A 26,885-nucleotide genomic window follows, 5' to 3' on the forward strand; every position below is an offset into this window, starting at 1 on the left:
AGTTAATGTGGTTTTGAAGTCTCTCCAAGATTTTGGCCTTTTAATGTTACTGAAATACAGTTATTTCCCAGAAAGCCTGTTGCATAGTCTGCAGTATGCTTATAGGGATTTAGTGTACAGGTGAGACAGGAAAGTTTTCTATTTAAAACATATACTTAGAGGCCAGGGCGTAACCTTTCATCACAGTTACAGAAACCTGTTCCTCTAGTTAGCCTCTAGGGACGTGTCATCTGTAATCTTTTGATTGCATTGTAAAAAGTAAATCAGTTAGGCCTTTATAACAAAGATGGAAATTAAAATGATAGATTTCTTAGGTGAAGTCCTGGCCCCATTGAAGTCAATGGGAGTCTTGCCTGAGAGGTGGAGAGTAGATACTATAAATTAACAGACTTTGGGGGAAATTTCTAAAATTCAAAATAGCACTATGCAAATTTGACTTGAACTACAAAAGTATTAATCAACATCAGTTAATATCTGGTATGTGTGACTATTTTAGATAGATAAATGCACTTAAATGCAGTCACCTCTGGGGAGAAACAGAAACCCTAACTGTTCTGCAACTCTACATAAAACGTAGTTCAGCAAAACAAGTTACCAAACACAACTTTGTTAGTTCACTTTTTCATATATTCAGTTCATTTCCCATAGCTCTGTGAAGTCAAATTGACTGCTACAGTCTAGTCTCAGAAATGCAGGTGAAGTCATAAGTAGAGCTTGTAACTAGTCAGTTGAATGGGCAGTGTGGGAGACAGATTATGACACAGACGTTAGTAAGATGGAACTTCATATTGTTGAAATTTATAGATGAGTTTAGTATATGGTACTTCATCTGTGTATCCAGGGACACATCCCACTAGGGACATTCACAAGACATGATTAATTTTTTTCATCCACACTCCAGGCTGACAAACTACACACAGAAGTTCAGCACAGGATAATTCACAATGTCAGCACATATAACATTAGCTTTCATAAAGTTTGCCTCACTCCCTAAACTTCTGTTGTTTACCTGGAACAGTGCTTTTCAACATTTGCAGCTAACCCTCTTCTATCCAACACCCCTAAATCTAGGTTCTTGGCAACTGATGGCTCTACTGATCAAACTTCCATCATTTCACCCAAAATAAATCCCAGGCTCCCCTCAAGACTCTTCCTTTAGCTAATACATTTACAGGGCCCAGCAGCTGAGTTATCTTTATTACTCCTAGGGGCAATTCTGTGCCACTGCACAATGTAGAATTCCCACAGAGTTAATGTTCTGTGCAGAATTTCATTTCCCCCTGCAGAATTGGTGATGCAGAACTGCTGGTCACCACTAGGGGCTGCTGGACACAGCAGAGCCTAGCTCTACAGCAGCTGAGCTATTTTTATGCAGGATCTTTGTGCCTCCAAATTCAAATGTCCCTCTCTTTAGGGACACGATATCCAGGTAATTCAATATCACCTCATGTCCAATGAGAAAATGGAGGGAGAGTTATGGTACAACCCTAAGGATTATAGAACATTTTCTTGGCTGGACAATATACTGGTACTGGGTCTAAGGTTTTCCCAGGTTCTCAAATAGTGTTGTTATTCAGGACAACTAAAAACTTTAATTGCACCCAAAACTTTACCCTTAGTTTGCAGTTTTGTATCTGTTTAATACCATCTAGACAGTTCCATCACTCCTGTAATGCTTATAGCATACATTATTCCTTAATTAACAAAAGAAGTTAAAAACACCATGGGAAATACACTTTTGTGGTTTGGTTCTTGTGGAAGTTTTGCAATAGTGGTATATTAGTGGATGGGCCAATATTGTTGTGCCAAGCTGAATTCATTTAAAAGGTTGATATTTAATTTATAGATACAGAAATCTTCCCAGATTCATAAGTTAAATATTACAGGGGCGCCGTTAGAATTTCATTTTAGATACGAAGATGAATGCACTAATCTCCATGGTCAAGTGGGAAAGCCTAAAAATTTTCCTATCTATTTAAAAAAGAGCCTGATGTAAAAAGCTGTGCTATGTTAGGGCCCAATCTACTCCCATTAAAATTAACATCCAGTGGAGCAGAACTGGTCCCTTACTGTGCAGCTACTAATCATGAAATGGTGCCGTGAGGGTACTGCCTGGATTCTGCTTTGCCAACAGCTTTTGGAAGTGGATTTGATAGATTGCAAGGGGACTCCCTTAGATAGTCTTCATTCTGGAAGGGACATGTACATAGTCATTGCATTTAAAATATAGAATTAGCTGCAGGTGGTCCAACTCCACTAGCTTTCAAGAAGGAAGAACACGTTGATTAGAACTGTTATAATGAAGTAGCATTAATACACTTTCTGTGCAAGTCTTGACCTCATGCTTTTATGACCGTAATTTTAATATTAAACTATTTGTTTACTAATTGTGCTGCTTTCCCATGTGTTAGATGGAGAAGAAGATGGAGATTATGAAGATGGGGCTGATGGTACAGTTGGTGGCATTGCACCAGCAGTTCCAAGTGACGCAAAGGAAGCCCAGCTTGCTCGGCGCATCACTAAAGGAAAGAAAACACGGAGAATCCTTTCTAACAAACCCCAAGACTTCCAGGTAGCTGAGTTTTAAATACTGTACTTTTTCCTGCACAACTTGTGATAATCTGAATGTCAGATACAAGACAAGCTAATGCATTGTAAAAGCATATAGATTAGCATAACAGAATTGACAGCAAGCCCGTCTTTCAAGTGCGTTTTTCCCCCCAAGCATATCTGTTAAAGAGCAAATATTCACAAAATAAAATCTAGGACAGGGGTCAGCAACCTTTCAGAAGTGGTGTGCCAAGTCTTCATTTATTCACTCTAATTTAAGTTTTCGCGTGCCAGTAATACATTTGAACGTTTTTAGACGGTCTCTTTCTCTAAGTCTATAATATATAACTAAACTATTGTTGTATGTAAAGTAAATAAGGTTTTTAAAATGTTTAAGAAGCTTCATTTAAAATTAAATTAAAATGCAGAGCCCCCCGGACAGGTGCCCAGGACCCGAGCAGTGTGAGTGCCACTGAAAATCAGCTCGCGTGCCGCCTTCGGCACACGTGTTGTAGGTTGCCTACCCCGATCTAGGAGTTTTGCACAGCTATTGCTGAAATGTAGGGAGAAACTTACCTGTTGTGTAACTATTGAGTTCAAATTAGAACAATAAAGATTTCAAACATAATTATGATAAGAGCGAGTCCAAAACTGAAGATGCTATCTGAGAAAGTTGTGTCCCAGAGTTCTCTGGAGAATATTTTGTAAAATTAAGGTACAGGACAAGCGAGGATGTAAAACGAGTGTTGTAATTATTGTAGTTGGAAGGTCTGAAATGGGTAGCCAGTCTAAATCTGCTAGCTGCTTTGGTGTTAACTCATTTTGGTGGGATAACGGAAAAGAGAAATACTGTTTGTTTCAGCATGATCACAGACAGACAGACACCTACTGTAAGGTATCAGCTACTGCATGCCTTGTGTATTTAATTTTTTCAGATTCGTGTTAGGGTCATTGAAGGTCGTCAGTTGTCCGGAAATAACATAAAACCAGTAGTCAAAGTTCATGTTTGTGGGCAGACACACCGAACAAGAATCAAAAGAGGAAACAATCCATATTTTGATGAGGTGAGTATTTAGAAAATACACATTTAATTATATCTGAAAATCAGTTAGCTGGCACTGTCAAATCAACAAAAATCTGTTATTCCGGAAGGGATAGAGGGATCCGGTTCATAATGAAACATCCCCAATCTGCTTAACAAATAAGCATTTTCTAACATTTTTAAGGTAATTCTGGCTAATGTGTAAAGTTAATTTAAAAAAACAACAATATTTCTTCACATCATAAAACTCATGCCATAATTGACACCATTTCTGGCAAGAATCAGGGGCCCAAACAACCTCCCATTAAAGTGGATAGAAGCCATCCTTTGATACAGCTGATCATGTGAGATAACGATGACCTGGGTAGACAATCACATGAATGGTTCTGTTCTTTTCTCTTAGGGAGAAAAGAAAGTGTGGTGTTGAGCAGTTGTTCATCTCTTGAGCTGGTTCTATTCAGTCACCCTTCCTGCTCAATGTGTATGTGAGGTTTTGCAGGAGATTGAGACAGTTTGGACTGTGATACACCTGTATAGGGATAAGGTGCAGGTCTCTGTCTCTTCTTTAGTCAAACATAGGTGATGTGGTCTCTTTGCCTGGGCTTGGATGAGAGTGAGTTGGGACAGGCAAACCATGGATGCAGGAGAGAATCTGTCCCACAGACTTTATATTGGGGAAAGGTTGAATGTAGGGCTGAGTATATGGAAGTATTTAGCATATGGAATCCACATAATTAGTATTAATGACACAAGTGGCATTCATTTTTTTACTACATTATAAGAGAATAGGGGCTAAACTCTGGCAACTTGCACTACTCCAATGTCACAAAGGAGCCAAGTAGATGGATTAACTAACCAGCTGAAAATTTTTCCAGCATGGCGGAATCCCCAGTTTCTTGTTCTACACCACACCTACCCCACTGCAGCCCCCAGCATAGGTGATACGGCAGCGGCGCATAGAGTGTATCTGGAGTACTGGTGCATTCCATCCATCCCTGCCTGATCTATTGGCCACTTGTGAGCCATTACCAGGCAGTGCAAATGGCATTGGGGTTTGAACCAACCCATGGCCAGCCTCAGCATCAATAAGCAGGCTACAAGTGGAGTACAGTCACTGCTTTGCATCCTCCCCTGCCACTTGGGTAATATGCTGAGCAGAGCTTGGTTGTGCCTGCAGGTCAAGCCTGGTGCTTTTCACTTAAGCATATTTTATAAATAAATAAATACAAATACTTCACAAAATCTGGGCTACCAAAATCAGTTTTATTTCCGTGCAAATAACCATGAAATTCTTAGTGCATGAATCATCCTATTTGGCACTAACTGGCATCCTTGTTGATAATTGCAGCAGAGAGGCTAAAGATTGATTGAACATGCAGACTGAACCACTCCATCAGCTCTAAAAGAGGTTCCTCCAGGGCAAGGTTAAGGCACATTAGCAGGGCAATGCTGGGGAAACTTGCAGTGCAACTGCCCGTGCTACCCCTATTCTGTGGATAAACAGTGGATTCCACTTTTCAGGGCAGTGCTAAATTCACATGCAGAACATCCAAACAGGAAGAAGACTAAATATATATCAACAGATATATGCCTGGCAAGCTACTTAAATACTGTATGTAGCTGCAAATCATGATGTTAACGTTCTAAATCAGTTTGTTTCATCTTAACAGATATTCTTCTACAATGTCCACATGACCCCTTTAGAGCTGCTTGATGAAACAATAAGCATTCGGGTAAGGAAAAAAGGCATACATTAGAAAAACTCACTGGATGCACATGACACTGTCCAACCGGTGCTATATAAAGATTGGAAAGGGTTTCATTCCTTTTTTTTCCCTTTTAGGTGTATGATTCTTATTCTTTACGAGCAGACTCTCTGATGGGAGAATTTAAGGTGCGTATAAGCAGACTTCCACATTCTGCCTATGTAACCCACACACCTGGGTGTGGTGTTCTGTCCCATCTAGTGGCACCGAGACCACTGAGAGAGAGTGAATGAGTCTGCTCTACAGCCTTAAGTAAAAGGCAGTTGGCTTTTAGCGCATGCGGTAGAGGCTCATATGCACTAAGCTCCAGAAGTCCCTGGTTTGATCCTGCCCGCCAACGACTGGTGTCTGTTGGCCTTACAAGTGGGGGCTTGCCCAAGATTTCAACTGGGAAATCTCTGAAGCTCAGGGCACACTTCCTCAGCTAAGGGAAGTATGTAACCCACACACCTCCTGGTGGTCTGTCCCTTCTAGTGGTACCAAGACCATTTAGAGAGAGAATGAATCTGCTCTACAGCCGTAGCTAACAGCGAGTTGGCTTTTAGCTCATGAGATAGAGGCTCATGCACTGAGGTCCCCAGTTCGATCCCGCCTGCCAACGACCGGGGGTCTGTCGGCATTACACCTACACTTAGGGGCTCAAAGGAAGATTAGAGGAATATTTAAAGCATCAGTTTTAAATGTATTACTAGTTACTGTGTTTAAAAGAGACAAAAACTTACCCTTATAATGTTTTGCTTTTAATGCTAGCAAGCATTTACTCTTACCAGTAGCGTTGGGACAGTCAGTCCCATCATTTTGTTTGTTGACCATTGTCTGTGCCTGCTAGCACTGCAGAGCCAGCACAGTTAAGAGAACTAACTCAATAAGGTCAAGGGAGTTACTCCATATTGACACTGGTGTAACTAAATGCAAAATGCAAGTTAAGTTACCTGGTCTGTACAATAGATGTACCTCTCATGAACAACTAATATTTATAAAATTGTTTTCTACCTAAAGCAATAGGACTATCTTTCCCGAAGCTACTGGTATCTGTATAGTCCAAGAAAAGAAAAATGAATTTCAGTCTCCAAATGGTATAACAACTGCTGTGGAAGGTCACTGTCAGTTGTACTGTATCACCTGGGTCTTGAAGGAGGAATTCAAAAAAACCTGCCATTGGTTCAGAACATTGCATCATGAGATACAGAATCTCAAAATTACAGAGAAAGGTGTCCCTTTGTTTAAATATGCTTGTGTAGTAACAGAGAGGCAGGAGGAATCTCCTCAGTGAGTGTAAATTGTCTTCGCTCTCTTGAAATCAATGAAGCTATGACAATTTACACTTGCTGAGGATCTGCCCCAGGAAGTGGAGATGCATACCACAGGTGTTTGTACCCAAAACAATGTAGAAAAAATGTCAGTTGTAATTCCTGTTGGTGAAAATCCACTCCTATAACTTCCACAAGGTCAATATTGGTAAGTATTTCACCCTTGCCAGTTGCATGCAGTAAATGCTAGTAGGGTAAATTAAATCAGCCTGCAGAACAGTTTAATTTATATATCTATGTGTATCCAGGTAGGTAACTTCTTGGAATATTTTATTTAGGTAGAAAGGAATGCTTTTCTAAACGAATGAATGTCTCCTTGATCTAGTCCTGCTGAGGTTGCATTCCCTTCCCCCCACACAGCGGCACATTCTCCACCAACTTTCCAGAGCATCACCTAGCAGCATATTGTGCATATCAATCCCCTTCTCTTCCCTCTGTTCCCTTTCTAGCCCTCACAGGGGCATGCCACACAAGGCTTTTATTTTTCATAACAGAGAAACAATGTAATAACAGTATGAAAAACTGAAGGCAATTAGGGCTTAATCCCTTACATAATTTCTAATTATAAGGGTAGGTAAGCACTGGAATAGGTTACTAAGGAAGGTTGTGGAATCCTCTTCATTGGAGGTTTTAAAGAACAGGTTTGACAAAAAACACCCGTTGGGGATGGTCTAGGTACACTTGGTCCTGCTTCAGCGGGGATGAACTAGATGGCCTCTTGAGGTCTCTTCCAGCCCTGCATTTCTAAGATTCTATGATTAAAGCCAAACACACATATTTGTGACTGTATTCTGCTACTTCTTAGGATACAATATTTTAATCTTTATTTCAGATTGACATTGGCTTTGTTTATGATGAACCTGGTAAGTAACAATCTCCTCAAAGCCTGAGTTTCTTCTGCTTTTCCTTTGACTTGAGATGCCCAATTAAAATGGCTGTGACTTTCAGCTGTGTTTCTGAAGTAGAAAAACATGCCTAAACACACATGGACGCAAAGTTAGTTGAGAGAGATGCTTCAGCCCTGCAGCATCTTTATCAAAAAAAGGCCACATGCATTTAGCTCTTCAGTGGTTCCCAAATGCAATATAAGTAGCTTACATTTTTTTCACCCAGAGGATTTTAATTTTGGTATCATTAACTTAAAAACAAGAATTAAGTATGAAAAGTCATGCAAAAACATGATGAGAGAATGGTGTCCCTGAGTTAGTATACCACTCAACATTTTAACATTGTTGCACAGCTTCTTGGGGGCTGGGCTCTTTAAGATCAGAGGAATTTTTTTTTAATAATTATGTTTAGGGTAGAGTCTACTTTGGGACAATTGGCCTTGATTGTATGGCTTACACTTCTACTTCTTGTGTAAGGGAGAAGGCTGATTTATTTATTTTTGCTTTATTTCAGGCCATGCAGTCATGAGAAAATGGCTTCTTTTGAGTGACCCTGAAGACACAAATTCAGGAGCTAAAGGCTATCTGAAAGTCAGCATGTTTGTCCTGGGGGCAGGAGATGAGCCACCAGTAGGTTTAATTTGCAAATGTGTTTGTCTTCTAGTCATGTACCCAGAACCCTCTTTCTTATGCACTACTTGCTTTGTATTGGTTAATTCACTTTGTGAGCATCACCAGGAACTAAGGCCAAGATTTTCAAAATAACTAGTGATTCTTGAGTGCGTAACTCAAGGCACCTTAAAGGAGCCTGATGGCCTGAAAATCAGGCCTCTTTGAGGTGTCTCAGGTTCAGCACCCAACATATTAGTTACTTTTTTTAAATCTTGACCTTAACTACATGGTACTAGCCAGAAAGAGCTAAAAATATAGAACCTCCTTACAATATGTTTCTTTGCCTAATTACCTCTCACACCACTACTCCCTTCAGTCCGAATACTGCCATACCAGCTTTTACCGTCCCGTTAAAGTCTCTCCCTGGTGCTTCCTTGCTCCCATTGCTGTCTTCCCTCCCAGTATCCTGGTGTATCTCCAGTAGTGGCTCCCACTACTACCGTCCCCTTCTCTGTCCTGGTGATTCTTGCAATCACAAGGATGATTGTGAGAATTTGACAATTTCCTGTTTGTTTTCAAAGGGGAAGTTGTAAATTCTCCCAAATTACTTCAGAGTTGTACATAGTTTCCAGCCGCAGTAACATGCTTTGTCAGGAAACCTTGTGATGGGTGTGAAAATTCCATACAGTCACTACTGCACATGAGTGCAAAAAAGCACCGGAATCCTATAAATATCACATCTTCATGGTTTATGCTCATTATTTTAAAAATAGCCATATGGTCTGCTTAGAAAAAAAAAGATAGCAGTTGCTCCAATTTAATACTGATGAGGTTGAAACTGAAAATAACATATTTTAAGCAGAACAAATTTTTATGGTTTTATAATTTTATAAACCCTAGTTTGTAATGCAAGATTTTAACTTGTGGAGGGACTAAAGGATGCTGCTATGACCAATTACCATATTATTATACATGACTGTCTAGCATATGATGCCTTTCTTATATATAGCTTGGTAATATATACCAATATATCTCCAACAGATGGAAAAAAGAGAGCGGGATAATGAAAATGATGATGTGGAGAGTAATCTTTTACTGCCGGCTGGAATTGCACTTCGATGGGTCACTTTCCTTCTTAAAATCTACAGAGCCGAGGATATTCCCCAGAGTATATAGCTTCTTATTACTGGATTGTACAATACTGCAATCGATAACCTGTAGAAATATCTGTTAACTGATTTTAAAAAAAAATTCCCAGACATAAAACAAAATCAATGTAGATTACCACGTAGTTTGAGCCCATAATTTTGTGATGGTTTAAGCAGCCCATTTCTTTTTTGAATACTCAATCAAATCTATAAAAAGAACAGGAGTACTTGTGGCACCTTAGAGACTAACAAATTTATTAGAGGATAAGCTTTCGTGGACTACAGCCCACTTCTTCGGATGCATACAGAGTGGAATAAATATTGAGGATATATATATATATACACACATACAGAGAGCATAAACAGGTGGGAGTTGTCTTACCAACTCTGAGAGGCCAATTAAGTAAGAGAAAAAAAAATCTATATAACTTTCGTAATGGGTAATGCAATGTTGTTATCTCAGATTATCTGAAATTTTATTATAAATGGTGATGGTGTGTTGTTTGATCTATAGTGTCCCTTTGTCCCTCAAACAGAGATTCAAGATGATAATTCAACTGAGTAGGAAGTCTGTATTTGAAATCCATCCTTTTATTCTATCTCTGTTGTTGTGTCTCTGTTTAATTGCTCTACACTTTCTCCAAACCACAAGTCAAAGCTTGTTGAGAAGAGTTCAAAACTCAACAGGTTAAACAAATTGTTCCTAAACAAAGTTATTAAAGCCCATCATTTTTTTCCAACTTATTCTAAATGCAAATGACACAAAATGAATACTATTAATAGATACTGGCTTCATCATCCAGAGAAGGGAAGCAGTATCTGTGTGCAATACACGAAGTATTGTGTGTCCCTGGAAATTCATTAAACCTTAGACATTTTTGGTAACAGAACATGGCTTTTATATTCAATTCTTTCTCCTTCACTGCACCCTTTTTATGTCTGGGATGACAAAGCAGGCCACCTTCAAGACCGCTGATCTACTGCTACTTGCTGGAGGGTATGAAAGGATTGCATAAACTCCTGTTTCCCCAGCTCTAGGCTAACATCAAAATTCACTGTGATCTTCTCAGGGCCAAAATTTTAGAAGTTGCTTCTAAATCTCAATTATTTTTTCATTTCTAGCAGCAAATATTTATTTTTGAAAACAGAATACATAGGGCAAGATTCTGACCTTAATTATGTCTATGCAACTGCATTGACTTAAGTAAGATTGCTAAGAAGTTACTGAGACCGAATTAGGCCCATAATCTTCAAGAAAAGGGTTAAAGTTAATTTTTGCTTATAATTTCTCCTCAGTGGATGATGCTTTTGCGCAGACTGTTAAGGAAATATTTGGAGGTGATGGAGACAAGAAAAACCTAGTAGATCCATTTGTGGAAGTTTGTTTTGCTGGAAAAAAGGTATTTGTCTGAGTTAATATTTAAAATCCTGCATACTAGTCATATGCTTGAAAACTGTATTCACATGTCTAAATGTATCTTAAGATGATTGAACTTTAGGTCCACAGTGCATTGTCAACAAGAGAAAATGACTTTCAGCATATCTAGTTCAACACTTTGCAAAAACGGAAAGGAATAGGTGGAGCTAAAAATCTAGGAGCACACATGGAATATTAAAAATAAAGTTATGGGGAACTTCAATTGATAGAAACTAAAGTTACTCATCTGCATAAGGGTTTACTGTACTGGGTCATAAAGCATATTCAATAGACTGAGGACATACCATAACATACCATAGAAAGGGTTTTTAAAGGTGTGCTAATGACTCTAATTAAAAGAATGTATGACTAAGATGTAGGGGCTTGACCACTTCAGATTACCTGTTTATCGGGTTTTCCTGGTTGCTTTATATAACTGATTACACAGTAAATCTATGTTATAATGACTTGCTTTCATTACAAAAACAAACACCCACCCAAACATCAATTCCATGTTATTGTTAGCAGTCAGATCACTGTTGGTTTTAGGCACAGGTAGTATAGACAGTTGCATACAATGCCACAGCAATGGGGCCTCTAATAGGCATCAACAACAATGGGAATCTGGTTGCCAATACAACATGTAGACAAACCAAGCATGAATTCACCAGGACTGATCATCCCTTTTTGTTGATTTTCCTGATGTCATTCAGTTATATCCGGGTGCCACTGTGGTAGTACCTTTGAGGAGTTGATGAGCTCTTTTTTCTGTAAATTAGAAGCCTCTAAGAACCATGGTTCAGACAACGGTGGAATAGTTTTGTCTCTTGCATTTAGGTTGCATAAGTAGATCAGATCAGCACAGGGTGACCAGATGTTCCGATTTCGGGGGCTTTTTCTTATATAGGCACCTATTACCCCCGTCCCGATTTTTTACACTTGCTATCTGGTCACCCTGCATCAGCAATAATTACAAACCTGAGGCTAATGCCTCAATAAAGCATGGAAAACTGAATATTCACTATTAGCCACTGTAGGAGCCTGTGATGGAATACCATTTGACCAGCCTGAATACAATTTATCCTAAATTGTGTCTGGTTCCATGCTTTGTCTGCTTTTTGAACTTGAGCTACTATAAAATCTGTTTCATTTGGGGTGGTTTTTGTTTTGTTTTGTTTTGTTTGTAGGTTTGCACAAATATAATTGAAAAAAATGCTAATCCAGAATGGAATCAAGTTGTTAATCTTCAAATCAAGGTATGGTTTCCTCTTGCTTATCTAAATATCCACAATCCATTATTTATTATTTTATTCAGAACATTATTTTTTTAAATGTGAAAGATAAATAATGAATCATTTTATTTTCTCTACTTTTTTCTAGTTTCCCTCAATGTGTGAAAAAATAAGATTAACAGTTTTTGACTGGTGAGTTTTGACTCTTTTGTATAAAGTATTAAACAAAATAAAATTGTGTTGAGTGGAAAAAATCCTGTTTTTGTATAATTCACAGGGTTTTGGAACCATAAGCCCTGATTCTGTAAAGCACTTAAGCAAATGCTTAATTACCCTTCCTGAATAGTGATGCTTTCCTGCATTGGGGCCATAAATAGTATGGCATTGGCACACCATTGATTTCTGTGCATTGTACAATAAACATGCGAGTGGGTTAAATAATACTTATAGAATAACTTTCTAATAAATTATTTTACTATTCTTCCCCATTATTTGCCCAACTTGTAGAGGTAGGCAAATAATTCACCAATATTTGCAAACATACATTAATTCCATAATATGTTTATTTCCAAAATTTAAATGACTATTTTTGTAATTATTTGCTTAACTCTAGTCAGCAATGTATATTATATTGATTAACATGACATTGGCTGATATTGAGTATATCAAGCCTGTGTACAATTTTTGGACAAGTGGGCCAAATATTAATATGCTCAAGTTACAAGTTTTATTATTCTTATTGTGGGCCTTGATTGTGCCTGTTAGGCATAATTCTAGGCTAGGGATGGAGCCACCCAACCCCCAGGGAGCAGAGCAGAATATCTCTTGGAGTTCCCAAGTTTACAGAGATTGCACATCTCTGGTTACTACACGCCTTTATGGGTTGCAACTTACTTCCTCTAGTTGAACTGCCAGTTCTGAGACTGAAATTCTGCCTGACCCTTGAACTCTGCAATGCTGGGAGCAGCTTCTTATTCTCTCTCCTCCTACTACGCAGCTATGTAAGAGCCAGACGTGATCTGGTGTTTTGTTAATAAAACATGCCAGGTGGTGTAAACAGATATACCCTGTAAATACATTTAGCCATTTGTAACTTGCCTCTGTTTAGGATGACTGGTGTTGCATTTAATTACAATCTTACATTTTATATAGGGATCGTCTTACAAAAAATGATGTAGTAGGAACAACGTATTTAAGTCTCTCCAAAATTGCTTCTTCTGGTGGAGAAGTAGAAGGTGAGTTATTCAGCTTATACAATTCAGCAAGTATTTTCTGTGTATTTAAGAGAAACGGTGGGACAGCGTAGGGAAGTTTGCTTTGCTGGAGTTCCCTGTGTTATACCAGTTTTGTGGCTTAAAGAAGATCTTGTTTTCAGTGCTTTCAAATTGGCCACTTTCCAGAACAGTAACTTTACTTTTTGAAAAATCTTATGGTACTGAAGTATTAATAATTCACAAAATTTAAGACAGTATTCTGAATATACTAGATAATTCAAAACTCAGTTTTCTGGTACATATAGAAAACTTTATTGAATATTTCAAACTCCATATAACTGTTAATACTTCTGTTGATCTAGTGTTGATCTATGTATATAATCCAGAGTGCTATAGGATATTTTTAGTGAATTCAGCATTTATGAAAAGGGTCAATTTGAAGTTCACTATTTCAGAACCAGTATAGAATGGGTAGCCATAGCAAATGTGACCTTGCCCGCCACTTCTTTGCCACCGTGCCCAAACCTTGGTTTTGGAGAAACAGCCTGAAGTAAAGGGAGGATTAGCCAGTCTTCCTGATGAGACTGCCTATAAGATGCCAATAGTGATTTGAACACCAGTCTGGTAAGAACTGGTCCAAGACCACCTCTCATTTCCCATATGCCACTAAACAGTGGTCAAATGGCAATGACTCTTGGTTACTACTCAGACCAGTGAGCTAGAAGAGAGGGGTTCTATAGCTCATTGCCTGAGCCCATCTAAACCGCAAATCACTGGATTAATTAAATAGTTTTCAATTAAATTATTTGTTTAAGTAGATACAAGCATATGTCAAAGTTTTTCAGTCAGTTCAGTCAATTGCTTCTGCTACTTATTGAGAAAACTAAAAAGCCAAACTGATGATGACTGTAAGAAAACTCATCTAGGTTGGCAAAGTTTCCATCCTCCTGAGATATTTTTTCTATTAGGGCTTGTGTGATCTGTGAACTTATTGAAATATTGCAAGAAAGATATACTCCAAAAACATTTTTCTTCCTATAGATGGTTAAGGAAAGACAAAATTGAGATTTCCTTCCTGTTTCGGTTATGCTATGTTTATAACTATTTCAGGGTAGTTTGTTTATTCCCATTAGTTACAATTATGTTGTAATTTATTTTATTAATAATTTCTTTATCTACACATAGCAGGTTTCTAACCTAATGACTTGTCTGTGTGTGTCTCTGTGTGTGTGTACACACACACACACACACACACACACACACACACACACACACAAAATTTCGTCTTCTTATAGTAGGATCCCATTTATAGGTGGGCCAACTCCTTGCCAAGCATTGTGTTGCTTTGCCAGAAATACAGGCTTAATCTTTGTCATAAAAGTTTTACAGCATATTAACTGTCCCCATAGAAGAGTTCACAGTAAATCATGCTTGATATTTATAGAGCTGCCTAATATAACAAGTAAGGTGAGTTAGCTAGAAGGAAGCTGGCCCCAAATAATTTCCATCATTTGAATTCTGAATTAGTATTTTTCTCTGATAAATATAATGAAACATCCTTATAGTTGTCTAAGAACAGCCCTGCTTGTCCATGAGTAAGCTACCAGGTAAGTAATTTAAAAAACAAAACGACATTGGCCTCAATCCTGTAAAGACTTGAGCATGTATTTAACTTTATATATGTAAGTACACTGGTTTGAGAACTATTCATGTGCATAAAGTTAAATGTGTGCCAATCTTTGCAGGATTAGGGCCTATGAAGATTGTTCACCCTTTTCCTCTGTGACAAAGTTACTTAATTTCTTCTGTGTTTCTGATTTGAAATCTGGTTGCGTAGTTACTCAACATCTCTTCTGAAAATGGCTATTCCAGTGTCAGATCTTCAATACAAGATCCCAACTCTCCTCCCCTTGAAGTCAATGGCAACACTCCCACTGATTTCAAGGTGTGCAGAATTGGGTTCCAAGAGATCAACTGATTAGAACTACCATAGTCTAATCATTCCAATAAATGAAAGTATCCTAACATGTTTTAATCTGTAGCATGATTGTTTCCTTAAGTGAAAAGCTTTACACAAAAAAATCAGTTTGTATGATTTTAGTTTTCAAGATAGTAATTAAAAGTATTTAAATAAAAAATCTTATATGTGGTGCTCAGTCAGAGGTGCTGGAACTCACAGACACCAAAACTGTATTTTGATGATAGCCCTAGGCATGTCTTTCTCTGTTTAGAATTTATAAAACTAGGGAAACACCACACCACATTTTATTCAAGCAGCAAAACTCCAGGCCACTCCAGAGTCACTTCAGCTTTGATTTAGTTTTTAAAGCAGATTGCACTTTGATATGTTTAATTTTTAAGCTCTATAATTTCTTGTCATGTAACCTGTTGTCTTTTCATAATATAGAATTTTCATCTTCGGGAACTGGGGCTTCATCATATGAAGGTTTATATCTTGGTCTTTAATTTGATTTTGCTGTCCAGTGCCCAATCTGAGCAATATTGTCTCAAAACAAAACCAAGCTATTTTATAAACATTTAAAAAAAATTAAACAATATGTAAAGGATACAATGCTACATTTGGAGACTATTAAATATGACTTACTATTTAAATCAGTTTTGGCACTGGAATTGGTTTGAAAATATTTCTATTTGGCTGATGTGTGGCGCTGCATTTTAGAGCTGAGCCTGTAGTTGTTTCAGTTATTATGCACTCTGACAAATGGCTTGCAGTTTTTCAGTTAGTAATGAAAAGCTCAACTGTGTATGCTGCTGTAGAGCTCCCTGTACATAATGAACTGCCTAAAAGATTTCACAGTTCTTTTGCTTATGCTTAACTGGGTGGATAAATAGATCTGAAAAATGAAACCTGATTTACTCTAACTATGAACAAATTGGTCTTTGCATTATAACCTAGAGTTGTTTTTGGAAATCATTAAGTTAAAAATTGCATTTATTTAATAGAAATAAATGCAGATTAAGTTTAAATGCAGTTGAAATGTAACTGAATGTTAATAAGTTTATCCACCCAAATGCTTTGTTTTCTTATCTCAGATCCAAAAGTGCAGCATAGCTCACCAAGCATGGCTTACTGAAAAATAGAATAATAGTGAATAAAAGCTGAAATCATTTTTATGAAGCATTTTCAAGCCTTTCTGATAATCATCTCTTTAAACATACCATCTTTAAGTGAAACAACATTGATTTCTTTAGAAACGCGCTTCTGTTTGAATTTACCAGCAACAGCATACAGATTAATTCAACATAGAAATCTATTTTTAGAAAGAAGGGTTTTTTAGTATTATCCCTATGTTTGTTTCTAATATCAGAGGTAAGTGTTTCTGGATCATTTAGCAGTGGAAGACGACTTCAGTGGTATTAAGATGTAAGGCAGAAGAAACAGAGGAAAATTAAAACATTTAGGGTTGAAAGAAAAGTTTCTACTCCAGTTAAAATTGCTCACCAAAAGTCTGGACAATTCTTAGCCCTTGGCACAGAGCTGAATTTTACCTACACTAAAGTTTTATGGTCCTTACATTCAATTCTAAAATATCCAGCATCCCCAATTTTAACCAAAATTATAGTTGTAGAGTCATTCACTTTAGGAAACCAGGTTGCTTTGTTTCCCCAAATCTAGATGATTAATTTGTTGAAGCAAACTCATTTTAGCATGATATAGAATATATATAACTAAGGCCCTACATGAATTGCAGAATGATTGTCAAAAAATTGCAGCTGAGTTGCAGGCAAGCCATGGAAAATTGCAGAAAAGTAATAATGGACCTTATTATTTCCGGTAACAGAGTCCATTATTACTTTTCCGTGATTTTCCACTGTCAGGGGCCTGGGGCTGAGAGCAGAGGCTCCCACTGTTGGCCTCCTGAGGCTGAGAGCAAGGGCTCCCACTGTCAGGGGCCCGGGGCAGAGAGCAGGGGCTCGGGGCTCCCGCTGTCAAAATTGAGGTGAAAACCTAATATTGCAGAATCTGCAATTTCAACAATATTGCAAGTTAAGTAGGGCCTTATATATAAGCAATATACAAATCTCTACAGAACCCTGCATTTACCGTTAATCTTTCCCAACAACATTATCCCTGTACATCTGCAATAATCAGGGAAAAGTCAATACTCAAATTAGATTATAGTAGTATTCCATCTTCAGGAAAGATGTAAATATGGGCCAAATTCTGTCTTCAGATATACCTGTGCAACCTCAATGAACTCTGAGGACTTTATATGTAAGAAGAGCTGGGTCACTTAATAATTACCTACAATAAATGGTCATCAGGCCAGTTCCAGATGTTTTTTCCAATAGTAAAGTCATTACATTTCATACAAAGACCTATGACTGAATCTCTCTGTGGTCCAAACCCAACTAAGAAAAAAAAAACAGCTATATAACCTGAATGTAACATGAGCTGTCCAGATGAATATTAAAATGAAAAAGTATTTAGGATTCCTGTGGTCCCATCCACTCTCTGTAGTTTAGACATGAAAGAATGTGAACCACTCAAAACTTTGACAAAATGGACAAAGTTTACTATCCTGGAAGCAGACAAAGCACAAGGCACAGAACCATTTTACATTCTGCAAAGTTGACACAACTGCATTTGTTTTGCCAGTAAGAAACATCGGGACATTCATATTCCCTTTTACTATCCAGCTAGCTTTACATATTGCTCAGTAGTCAGCAAGGGTCAGTGAAAGACTTGTAGGATTTAGCCCTTTATCTTCACATTCTTCTGTCTTTATCCTAATGATAAAGCCATCATTTTGTGCTTCAGATTGTCCAAAGTAGTTTCTGAAAAAACTGATAGGTGTTTATGAAAGACCTGGAGCCTAACTCTGATCTCATTTACTGCAATATAGATGAGAAATACCTCCATTAAAAACAATGGAGATACACCAGGGTAAAGCTGAAGAGAGCTCAGAATCATGCCCCTGATCTCAAGCACCTTTCCAAATGTAGAGTATTTCTCTGCATGTATGGCTGACTTATTTCTAATTTTTTTATTTATTTATATTTTCACCTACCAATAACCTTAAGAGCACTTTTAGGGGATATATTCAAATGTTGCATAAAGGCACAATTAACTCCCTTAAATCCAGAGCTAGAGAACAAAAGCCTGCTTCCCCTTACAACAGGGGTGGGCAAACTTTTTGGCCCGAGGGCCACATCTGGGTATGGAAATTGTATGGTGGGCCATGACTGCTCATGAAATTGGGAGTTGGGGTGGGGGGAGGGTCCAGCTGGGGGTGCGGGCTCTGGGGTGGGGCCAGAAATGAGGAGTTCAGGGTGTGGGAGGGGGCTCCAGGCTGGGGGAGGGGTGTAGGGAGGGGGGTGAGGGTTCTGGCTGGGGGTGTGGGCTCTAGGGTGAAGGAGGGTGGGAGTGGGATCAGGACTGGGGCAAGGGGTTGGGGCATGGGAGGGCGTGAGGGGTGCAGGCTCTGGGCGGTGCTTACCTCAAGCAGCTTCCAGAAGCAGCAGTAGCATGTCCCTCCTCTGGCTCCTACGCGGAGGCATGGACAGGCGGCTCTGCGCACTGCCCCATCCGCAGGTGCCGCCCCTGCAGCTCCCGTTGGCCCTGTTTGCTGGCCAATGGGAGCTGTGGGGGCGGTGCTTGGGCGGGGGCAGCGTGCAGAGCCCCATGGCTGCCCGTACGCATAGGAGCTGGAGCGGGGATGTGCCGCTGCTTCTGGGAGCTGCACAGAGCGGGGCAAGCCCCTAAGCCTGCACCCCGGCAGGAGCTCGAGTGCCGGATTAAAACGTCTGAAGGGCCGGATGCGGCCCCAGGGTCGTAGTTTGCCCATCCCTGCCTTACAACCATTTCAGTTCGTCAGTATCCTGTTCAGTTTAATAAACTCAAGCCTTACTATAATACATGCTGCAGTACATATGTACAAAACCAAATGGCAATAGCAATAATATGAGGAATGCTTCTATCTACAAATGATTTTTATACCAAACATAAAATTACAAAACTTAGAGAAGAGCAGTACTCAAATTACAGCTGTAGTATTGATATAGGTAAGGGACTATAAGCATTAAATTAGAAACACCTTGTCTTGTCTTTGTAGTGTGATGATTTGAAATAGCGCTGGTTTTAGCACACAAATTCTAAACCCAGACATTTTAAAAAAGGATATAAATTATTTTGGCCATTTTAATTAAGAAAATGACAAATAAATGCTTATGGATTCATTTTTGCTTTTAGCTCTAGAGTATATATGGTATGTAAATTCTATTGAACTGTATTCAGAATTATCAAAAATAATCATAGTAAACAAATATTCATCTATGAGAAATAAGTGAATGTGTGGACTTCCACTCTTGAATGAAATTTTAGGCCGCTCAAAAAGAAGTTTTTAATACACAGGCTGACAATCACTTCACTAAAGAGGCAGTAATGGGAGCGACTATACATCTAATTTTGAGTCTTATCCTGCATTCCTTTCTCAGGCAAAATTATTGAAATTAAGGCTCTCTGTTATGCTTAGGCATGGCAGAATTCAACTTTTTATTTTTATAATTTTGATGGATAAAATTGATTATTTTAAGCATTTTTTTCTATTTTCATCCATTTAAATTTTCACAGTCATAAGAAATTATGTGGAGGGGATCAGATATTTATTTAATGACACATGTTCAAACAATTAAAGCTGTAGAAACAGTTAAAACACAAATTGCCAACATCACATGTCAAAATATACAAAGTAAATATCCTTAAGTCAACAGATCATACCTATTTTTACTATTCATGTACTAGTCCATTTGTAACAAGCTTAATTCAAAAGTCTAAATCCTTGGATTTTGACTACTGAGTTCTCAAGCAACTGTTTTCTGACTTTGCCTATCTGTACCTTTTTATTATACATGGAAATACCTTTTCATTGGTTTGTATATGTAGGTGAAATCAACATTATTGACATTTACTAATACAAATCTAATACTTCCAAGCCTAGTTATGCTCCAATTTCAGTCAATGGGAGTTTCGTCATTGACTTCATTGGGGACAGGATTGAGACCTAAGACTACAGCAGTTCTTTTAATTATTTTGGCATAATGAAAAATCTTTTTTAGATTAGTGCCTCCAAATCTCATTTTTTCCCTATTTTGCACAAAAAATACATACTACTCTACCTCCAGGAATGGTGAATAGGCTACTTAATAGTGTTATATACTGTGGTATACTTTAATAATTTTCATTCTACTAGTCCTTCTACTAACAGACTTGAGTCACTTCAGTAGCACACTAAAAACAGTAGGATTAACTAGGCATATTCTGTGATGCTGAACACTAACCTTCCAGCTACTGTGTACATCTTTATTGTTAGCTAGAACATAATCCTTGGTACATTTAAGTGAAAGCCAATGGTACTGGGTATTCAGTTTAATCTATTTGTGAAAATATTTTTTACATTAAAATTTGTACATTGTTTTAAAATTGTATTGGTCTTTCACATAAATGAAATTTTGATGGTGGGAATGTAGCATAAGGTCAATTTATTCTGTGGGTTTTTTATTGCATAAAGTATTATCTAATTTAAAAATCTTACAGCCATGTAAACAACTAGGGACAGATATAGCTATGCAAACAGATACATTAATTCATATTACTGGGATACACCCATGGAATAAAGTGTTCTTACTTTACTAACAACTAATATCTAACATTTATTTTACTGTATCTGAATTTAAAGTTCAATATCCTTGTGGTTCTAAAAGATGGTTAGTTAATTTCTAATGATGATGTTTGCCTATTAGTAAACACAGGGGAAACAGAGGTGGGCTTTTTACCAACATTTGGGCCTTGTTACCTAAACCTTTATGGAAGCCCAAGAGAATACACTGGATTCCCAGACCCCTATGATGAACTAAACTCTGGAAAGGTTAGTTTCTCTTTTATAATACAAACAGATCAAAACAACTGTTATTATCAATAATGTAAACTGAATTGGTTTTAATTATTAAGTTTAAGACAAATGTAAAGAAATAACTTTTTATTTTTGTTTTTGCAAAATAACATACACTTAGCATGATGTCACTATTTAATAAATGGAACAGGAATATTTTTCTATTTGTGGAAGTTTCAATTGTATACACACTTTTGAGTGAGCATTTGGGACCATATAGATTGAGGCCACTGGATTCCCACTCTAGTCCCATTGGCACAGGGGAATGAAATGGGACAGATCTCAGATGAGGGATTTTAAGGAGAGAGCAGCAATTTCATTATATATTGAACCTCTTCTCCCAGTCCAACAGAAGCCCCTCGTCCATAGGTATTTTGATATGGCTGTTCTCCATGGCAGTGTCCCATCCAATCCCACAGGGATGTTGTAGCAATAAGAGAAGGTTGAACCTACCAACGTCATTTTGAACTATCTCCCCTTCTGCATATTTGAACACTCACACAAAGGGGAGTGGAGCACTGGCTAAAGAGCATGAGTGAAACCTGCTGATTAGCCATACTGCCATAAGGAAAACATGCTGTCATGGGAAAGCGAGATGGGGATCAGATCAGATCCATGAAAATGTCCCCAGATGCCCCAAGATCAATGAAAAAGAACAGGAGTACTTGTGGCACCTTAGAGATTAATAAATTTGTTAGTCTTTAAGGTACCACAAGTACTCCTGTTCTTTTTGCAGATACAGACTAACACGGCTGCTACTCTGAAACAAGATCAATGAGATTTTCCTATAGATCTTGATACATCTGCTCACTCCCAAGATAGAATTCTCCAAGTGCCATATATTATCCACTAGATTTTCCCCACAGATGGGATGAAAGAAACAGAAAATATCTCCAAAATCTGCCACAGAGATAGGTTTGAGCCAACATGGTTTCATCCTCCCACCCTGCCTCCTATCCGCAGAGCCTGTACACACAAGCTATCCACATTTGGACATCTGGGATCTGGAAAGGGGTTTATGACTAGGCATGGCTAGGGATAGCCTCACTGTGTGGCATTAGCCCTTGGAAAACCAACGAGGTTTTCTCATATAAGTAAAAATACTGACACTACAGCCCATCATCAGACACTGTCAAGAATGATTTGGGGTCAGGTCAAATGGGAGGCCCTGATAGGATAGTATCAGAGGGGTAGCCATGTTAGTCTGGATCTGTAAAAAGCAACAGAGAGTCCTGTGGCACCTTTAAGACTAATAGATTGGAGCATAAGCTTTCGTGGGTGAATGCACATGCATCCGACGAAGTGGGCATTCACCCACGAAAGCTTATGCTCCAATACATCTGTTAGTCTTAAAGGTGCCACAGGACTCTCTGTTCCCTAGTAGGATAGTTTCTCAGGGAGCGGTGCTGGAATAGAGGTCCTGCCAAGGGCATGGGGTCCCTTGCAGATTCTCCAGACATCTCTTATGCTCCAAGAGCTATGGGATTTCCTTATGGATCTCAAAATATCTGCAAGTGGGAGAGGACCATGGCCATTTCTTGCTCTGCACAGCAGCCCATATTACTGCTGAAGCTCTGTAGTTGTCTAAAACAGAGGGACACATTACCCTAAGAGCTAATATAGAAAAGCTTCAACAGAAAGCAGCTGATTCTGCAGGTCATTTAAGATTAAAATGCAGCTTCAGAAGGATTAATGATTGTATGGAGGCTGAAGGATATAATTTATAGGAAAACCTATCTACTTTGGGCTACAATCTCCAGGGGGCAGTAAATACCCATTTGATGCTTGTAGCATGTATGTCCCATTGTAGCCACTTCTTCAACCTAAGGGGCAGTAGTTTTCAATTACTCTACAAATCCAGTCTATATATTACGCCTCTACCCCGATATAATGCTGTCCTTGGGAGCCAAAAAATCTTATCGCATTATAGGTGAAACTGTGTTATATTGAACTTGCTTTGATCCACCGGACTGCGCAGCCCGCCCGCCCCCCCCCATCCCCCGGAGCGCTGCTTTACCCCGTTATATCCGAATTCTTGTTATCTCAGGTCGCGTTATATCGGGGTAAAGGTGTATATATTTGCTTAATACCAATGGTTTTGGTCCTGTCCAGAATAAACCATACAAAAACATTGCATCTGTAATTTACTGTTTCTTATTTCTTAAATATGTATGCTCTTCATTTATAATAGAAATTAAAGTCCATGATTATTTTACATTTGTTCAATTATGTAAGTTTGTGTGAAATCCTGACCTCATTACAGTCAATAGCAGTACTGCCATTAACTTCAGGCTTTCAACTCCAATTTTGCTGGCCAGCAGTTAGATATAGAATTTTGTGTGATTGTCTTACAGGAGGAAGGAGTTGCTTACAGAGGCAGAGTCCTAGTTGAACTATCTACAATACTTGACAGTAAATCTGTGAATAAAAAGATAGAGTCGATCTCCAGTGATGACGTACTGATTGTTGAGGTAATTCCTGGTGCACTTGTCAATATGTATGGATGCGAAACTCTTGGTTTTTCTCTTTTTGGAGAATTACATGACCTACTAAAATTGTAATAATGAAATCCTTTATTTATTCGGGTCATTAATAATACAATCAGAAAACCTCCCCACAAAAATTACTGATCATATGGCTGCAAAAATTACTTTAACTTCCTCCCAGCATAGAAATTGTGATTTAAGAAATCTTTACTATTTCAAATGTATTATTTTATTACACATTTCTATTTTTACCTCTGCTTATTTGGAGTGTGTGTGAGTGTGTGTACATATGTGCGTTTCACAGAAATGTGTAAAAGTATTAAGATAGATGTTGTTTCCATGTAGATACTGCTACTTTTCTCTAATCCTCTACCATTACATACAGTTAATTAATTAAAACAAAAACTCTTGTAATACTGTACAGAAATATCAGCGCAGACGAAAGTTCAGCCTGTCTGCTGTGTTTCATTCTGCTACCATGCTGCAAGATATTGGTGAGGCTGTCCAGTTTGAGGTTAGCATTGGTAATTATGGGAACAAGTTTGACACCACCTGTAAGCCTTTGGCATCAACAACTCAATACAGCCGTGTTGTATTTGATGGTAAGTATGCTACAGAAGTATGACTATAAAGATACAGAATTCTCTTTTGGAAAACAAATCTGTTTATTGATCAAATTTTAGGATCACAACAACCTTTATTTGTTGAAAGACTATTGAAGATATGACTGAAAGTAATATGTAAATTTGTATTTGCTCTTGATATCTTCTGATATATTGTAATTAGTTACACATGAAACCTGTCCAATATGGGGTTGATACATCCCATTGAAGTCAATAGGCCTGGGCACCAATAAAAAAATTATAAACACAAGCACAAAAAAAACTAGGGATATGAAAGAGGAAAATACTGTTTTGAACTTTCTGTGCTTTCTTCACAACTCTTGTTCAGTGCTTAGACAAGTGATTGGCATCTTAAAAGCAGATAGACTAGATTGATTAGTAACATATAAAATACTTTTAATTTGTACTTTAGTTATTGCACACAAAGTTGTTTTCATTTTTTTTATTTACTAGACAAAGCAAAGAATTTTGCTCTCATAAAATTATTTTAAAACATTTTTATTCTAAAGAAAAAATATATAAAGCTGCTTTCACAAGTGAATTTCTGGAGAGAATATTGTAAAAATGTTATCAGATGATATAAAAAAACACCTTATTGGCTTTCTAAATTATTTCAAATCAAATGCTTATTCTCCAGGAGACACTACTTTACCTGAAAAATATAAATCCATTAGATAAATGAGGGCAAGATTCTGCCACCTTCTCACTGAATAATACCTGCCTGTCTGAATAGGTCAACTGAAATCAATGGAACTAATCACAGAATAAGATACTACTCAACATAACTAAGGTTGACAGTTTCAAGTCCTTAGGAAGTATGTATTCATTCTCTCAAAAACAACTCTTAACACATTAATGTTTCACATCAGGTAACTACTATTATTACCTGCCATGGGTGAACAGAAAGCCAGTAGTGACAATAACTTCCTTTTGGGAGGACATAAGTCATAGACTAGACCCGGTGAACCTAATCCTAACCATGGCTGAAAGACTGGTAAGTGATTCAGGACTTTATTTTATTCTCATGCTTTACATCTAAATTATTTGTTTGAATTTAAGATTTAGGGATGGGATGGAAGAATAAATTCCGGAACCAAATCTGGCACACATTTTGCTCTCCTGAACAGACATGCATTAATGCTGCAAAAGCAGAGTTAATTGTAAGTCTGTATTCTGAGAAGTGACAACCATCCCCCCTACAGTGTATTCCTGCCAGAAGAAGGAGTAAACTATACAGGAGGGGATGTATAGGGCCATAGGAGGCATTTTAATTGGTACGTAGGTGCAATATTATATACTGTTAAGCATATTGAGCCTAACCCTGCACTCCTTTCTCAGCAGTTTTGCAAGGAATGCAGGATCAGGGCTATTAAATATGAATTATGTCTGAACATTTTTCTTTGTGGTCTTTGGGTTTTTCTAGCAAAACAAATGTTGTTTTGTTGACTGTAGGACTGTAACTCACATTAAAACTAATAACAGAATGTAAGTTTATATGTTCTGCGCCTTTTCTTTAAACACTCCAGCAATCCAACATAGCTGCCCTAAAGTCAGGAATACAGGCTAAAGTTTCTGAAAACCAGTTGGCAGAGATATGGCTGAAGCTGATCGATGAAGTTATAGAAGATACAAGGTAAAAGTTATTGTAAAACTCATCATTCAAAGCCCATGAAGATTAGAAGACAATGTGAAAATCACCTTAGAACCCATTTCTTTTGCCCTATCGTTTCATTATTGTCGATTTATTAATATAAAATGGAACAGCACTTTAAAAAAAAAATCTGTTGAGCAGGGTCATTCTTGAAATTGTGGATCTGTAGAGTCCTTTGTCCCCTCCACACATTCACACACACTCAGTCTCACACTCTGAAAGTGTAATTTGGCTTCTGTGGTGTTATACATTCAGCTGTTGTCTGTCTACTGGGGATGTTTTGTTGATATGGAATATCAACATCTCCTTTATGAGCTCAGACAGTTTGTAAAAATGTAGTTGAAGGATTTTTAAAAAAAATTTTGGTACATGTTATTAGGACAAAGTGCAAATCTCAGAGTAATACTGTCTAGTACCTGGTTGCTGGAACTCATCAGTTAGCTGTGTGACTACCCATGTTTTGACATAACTTCAGAGACTGAGATTTTCAGAAGTGCCAGAAGTGTTTAAATCCCATTGAAAGATGATGGGATTTGGGTGCCTAACTCCGTTAAATTCCTTTGAAAATTCTAGCCTGGTCTTCTCTCCAAAGGGCTGAGTTTTAGGGGTGACATTACAGCAAAACAGTGTTTACTGTGAAGCGGCCCAGCAGAGCTGATGCTGAACAGATGGTTGGAACTAGGGTTACCATTCGTCCGGATTTACCCGGACATGTCCTCCTTTTGTGTGTTAAAAATAGCGTCCGGGGGGAATTTGTAAAGCACTCACAATGTCCGGGATTTCCCCCTCCCCCGGCAGAGCGAGCGGCTGGAAGGGCTGCAGGAAAGTCCCGTGCTGGACTCCGGAGCAGCTTCCTCCTCCCACCCCCCCCTCCCTGCATTCTGAGCCGGCCGGCAGCTCCTCCTCCTGCAGCCCGCTCCGGCAGCCCTGTGCAGGGCCAGGGACCGGGTTTTGTGTTGTGCAGGGGAGCTCAGCCATGTGTCCGGCTGGCACAGAGCCCAACACCCTGTTCTGAGCAGCAGGGTAAGGGGGGG

General features: G+C 38.3%; 1 protein-coding gene across 1 annotated transcript in view; it reads left to right on the forward strand.

The window, feature by feature from the left end:
- MYOF (myoferlin) overlaps positions 1 to 26,885 on the forward strand; it is a 112,435-nt gene that overhangs the window by 33,524 nt on the left and 52,026 nt on the right. Inside the window, exons 6-22 of the mRNA XM_034775572.1 lie at positions 2,412 to 2,572; positions 3,486 to 3,614; positions 5,263 to 5,325; positions 5,436 to 5,486; positions 7,501 to 7,531; positions 8,070 to 8,185; positions 9,209 to 9,335; positions 10,612 to 10,715; positions 11,920 to 11,988; positions 12,113 to 12,156; positions 13,117 to 13,199; positions 15,586 to 15,624; positions 20,943 to 21,067; positions 23,446 to 23,562; positions 24,002 to 24,179; positions 25,070 to 25,194; positions 25,727 to 25,833. Of these exons, the coding sequence (XP_034631463.1) occupies positions 2,412 to 2,572; positions 3,486 to 3,614; positions 5,263 to 5,325; positions 5,436 to 5,486; positions 7,501 to 7,531; positions 8,070 to 8,185; positions 9,209 to 9,335; positions 10,612 to 10,715; positions 11,920 to 11,988; positions 12,113 to 12,156; positions 13,117 to 13,199; positions 15,586 to 15,624; positions 20,943 to 21,067; positions 23,446 to 23,562; positions 24,002 to 24,179; positions 25,070 to 25,194; positions 25,727 to 25,833 (1,669 nt within the window). The remainder of the gene's footprint in view (positions 1 to 2,411; positions 2,573 to 3,485; positions 3,615 to 5,262; positions 5,326 to 5,435; positions 5,487 to 7,500; positions 7,532 to 8,069; positions 8,186 to 9,208; positions 9,336 to 10,611; positions 10,716 to 11,919; positions 11,989 to 12,112; positions 12,157 to 13,116; positions 13,200 to 15,585; positions 15,625 to 20,942; positions 21,068 to 23,445; positions 23,563 to 24,001; positions 24,180 to 25,069; positions 25,195 to 25,726; positions 25,834 to 26,885) is intronic.

Source organism: Trachemys scripta, chromosome 7 (genome assembly GCF_013100865.1).
Source record: "Trachemys scripta elegans isolate TJP31775 chromosome 7, CAS_Tse_1.0, whole genome shotgun sequence".
Classification (NCBI taxonomy): Eukaryota; Metazoa; Chordata; order Testudines; family Emydidae; genus Trachemys; species Trachemys scripta.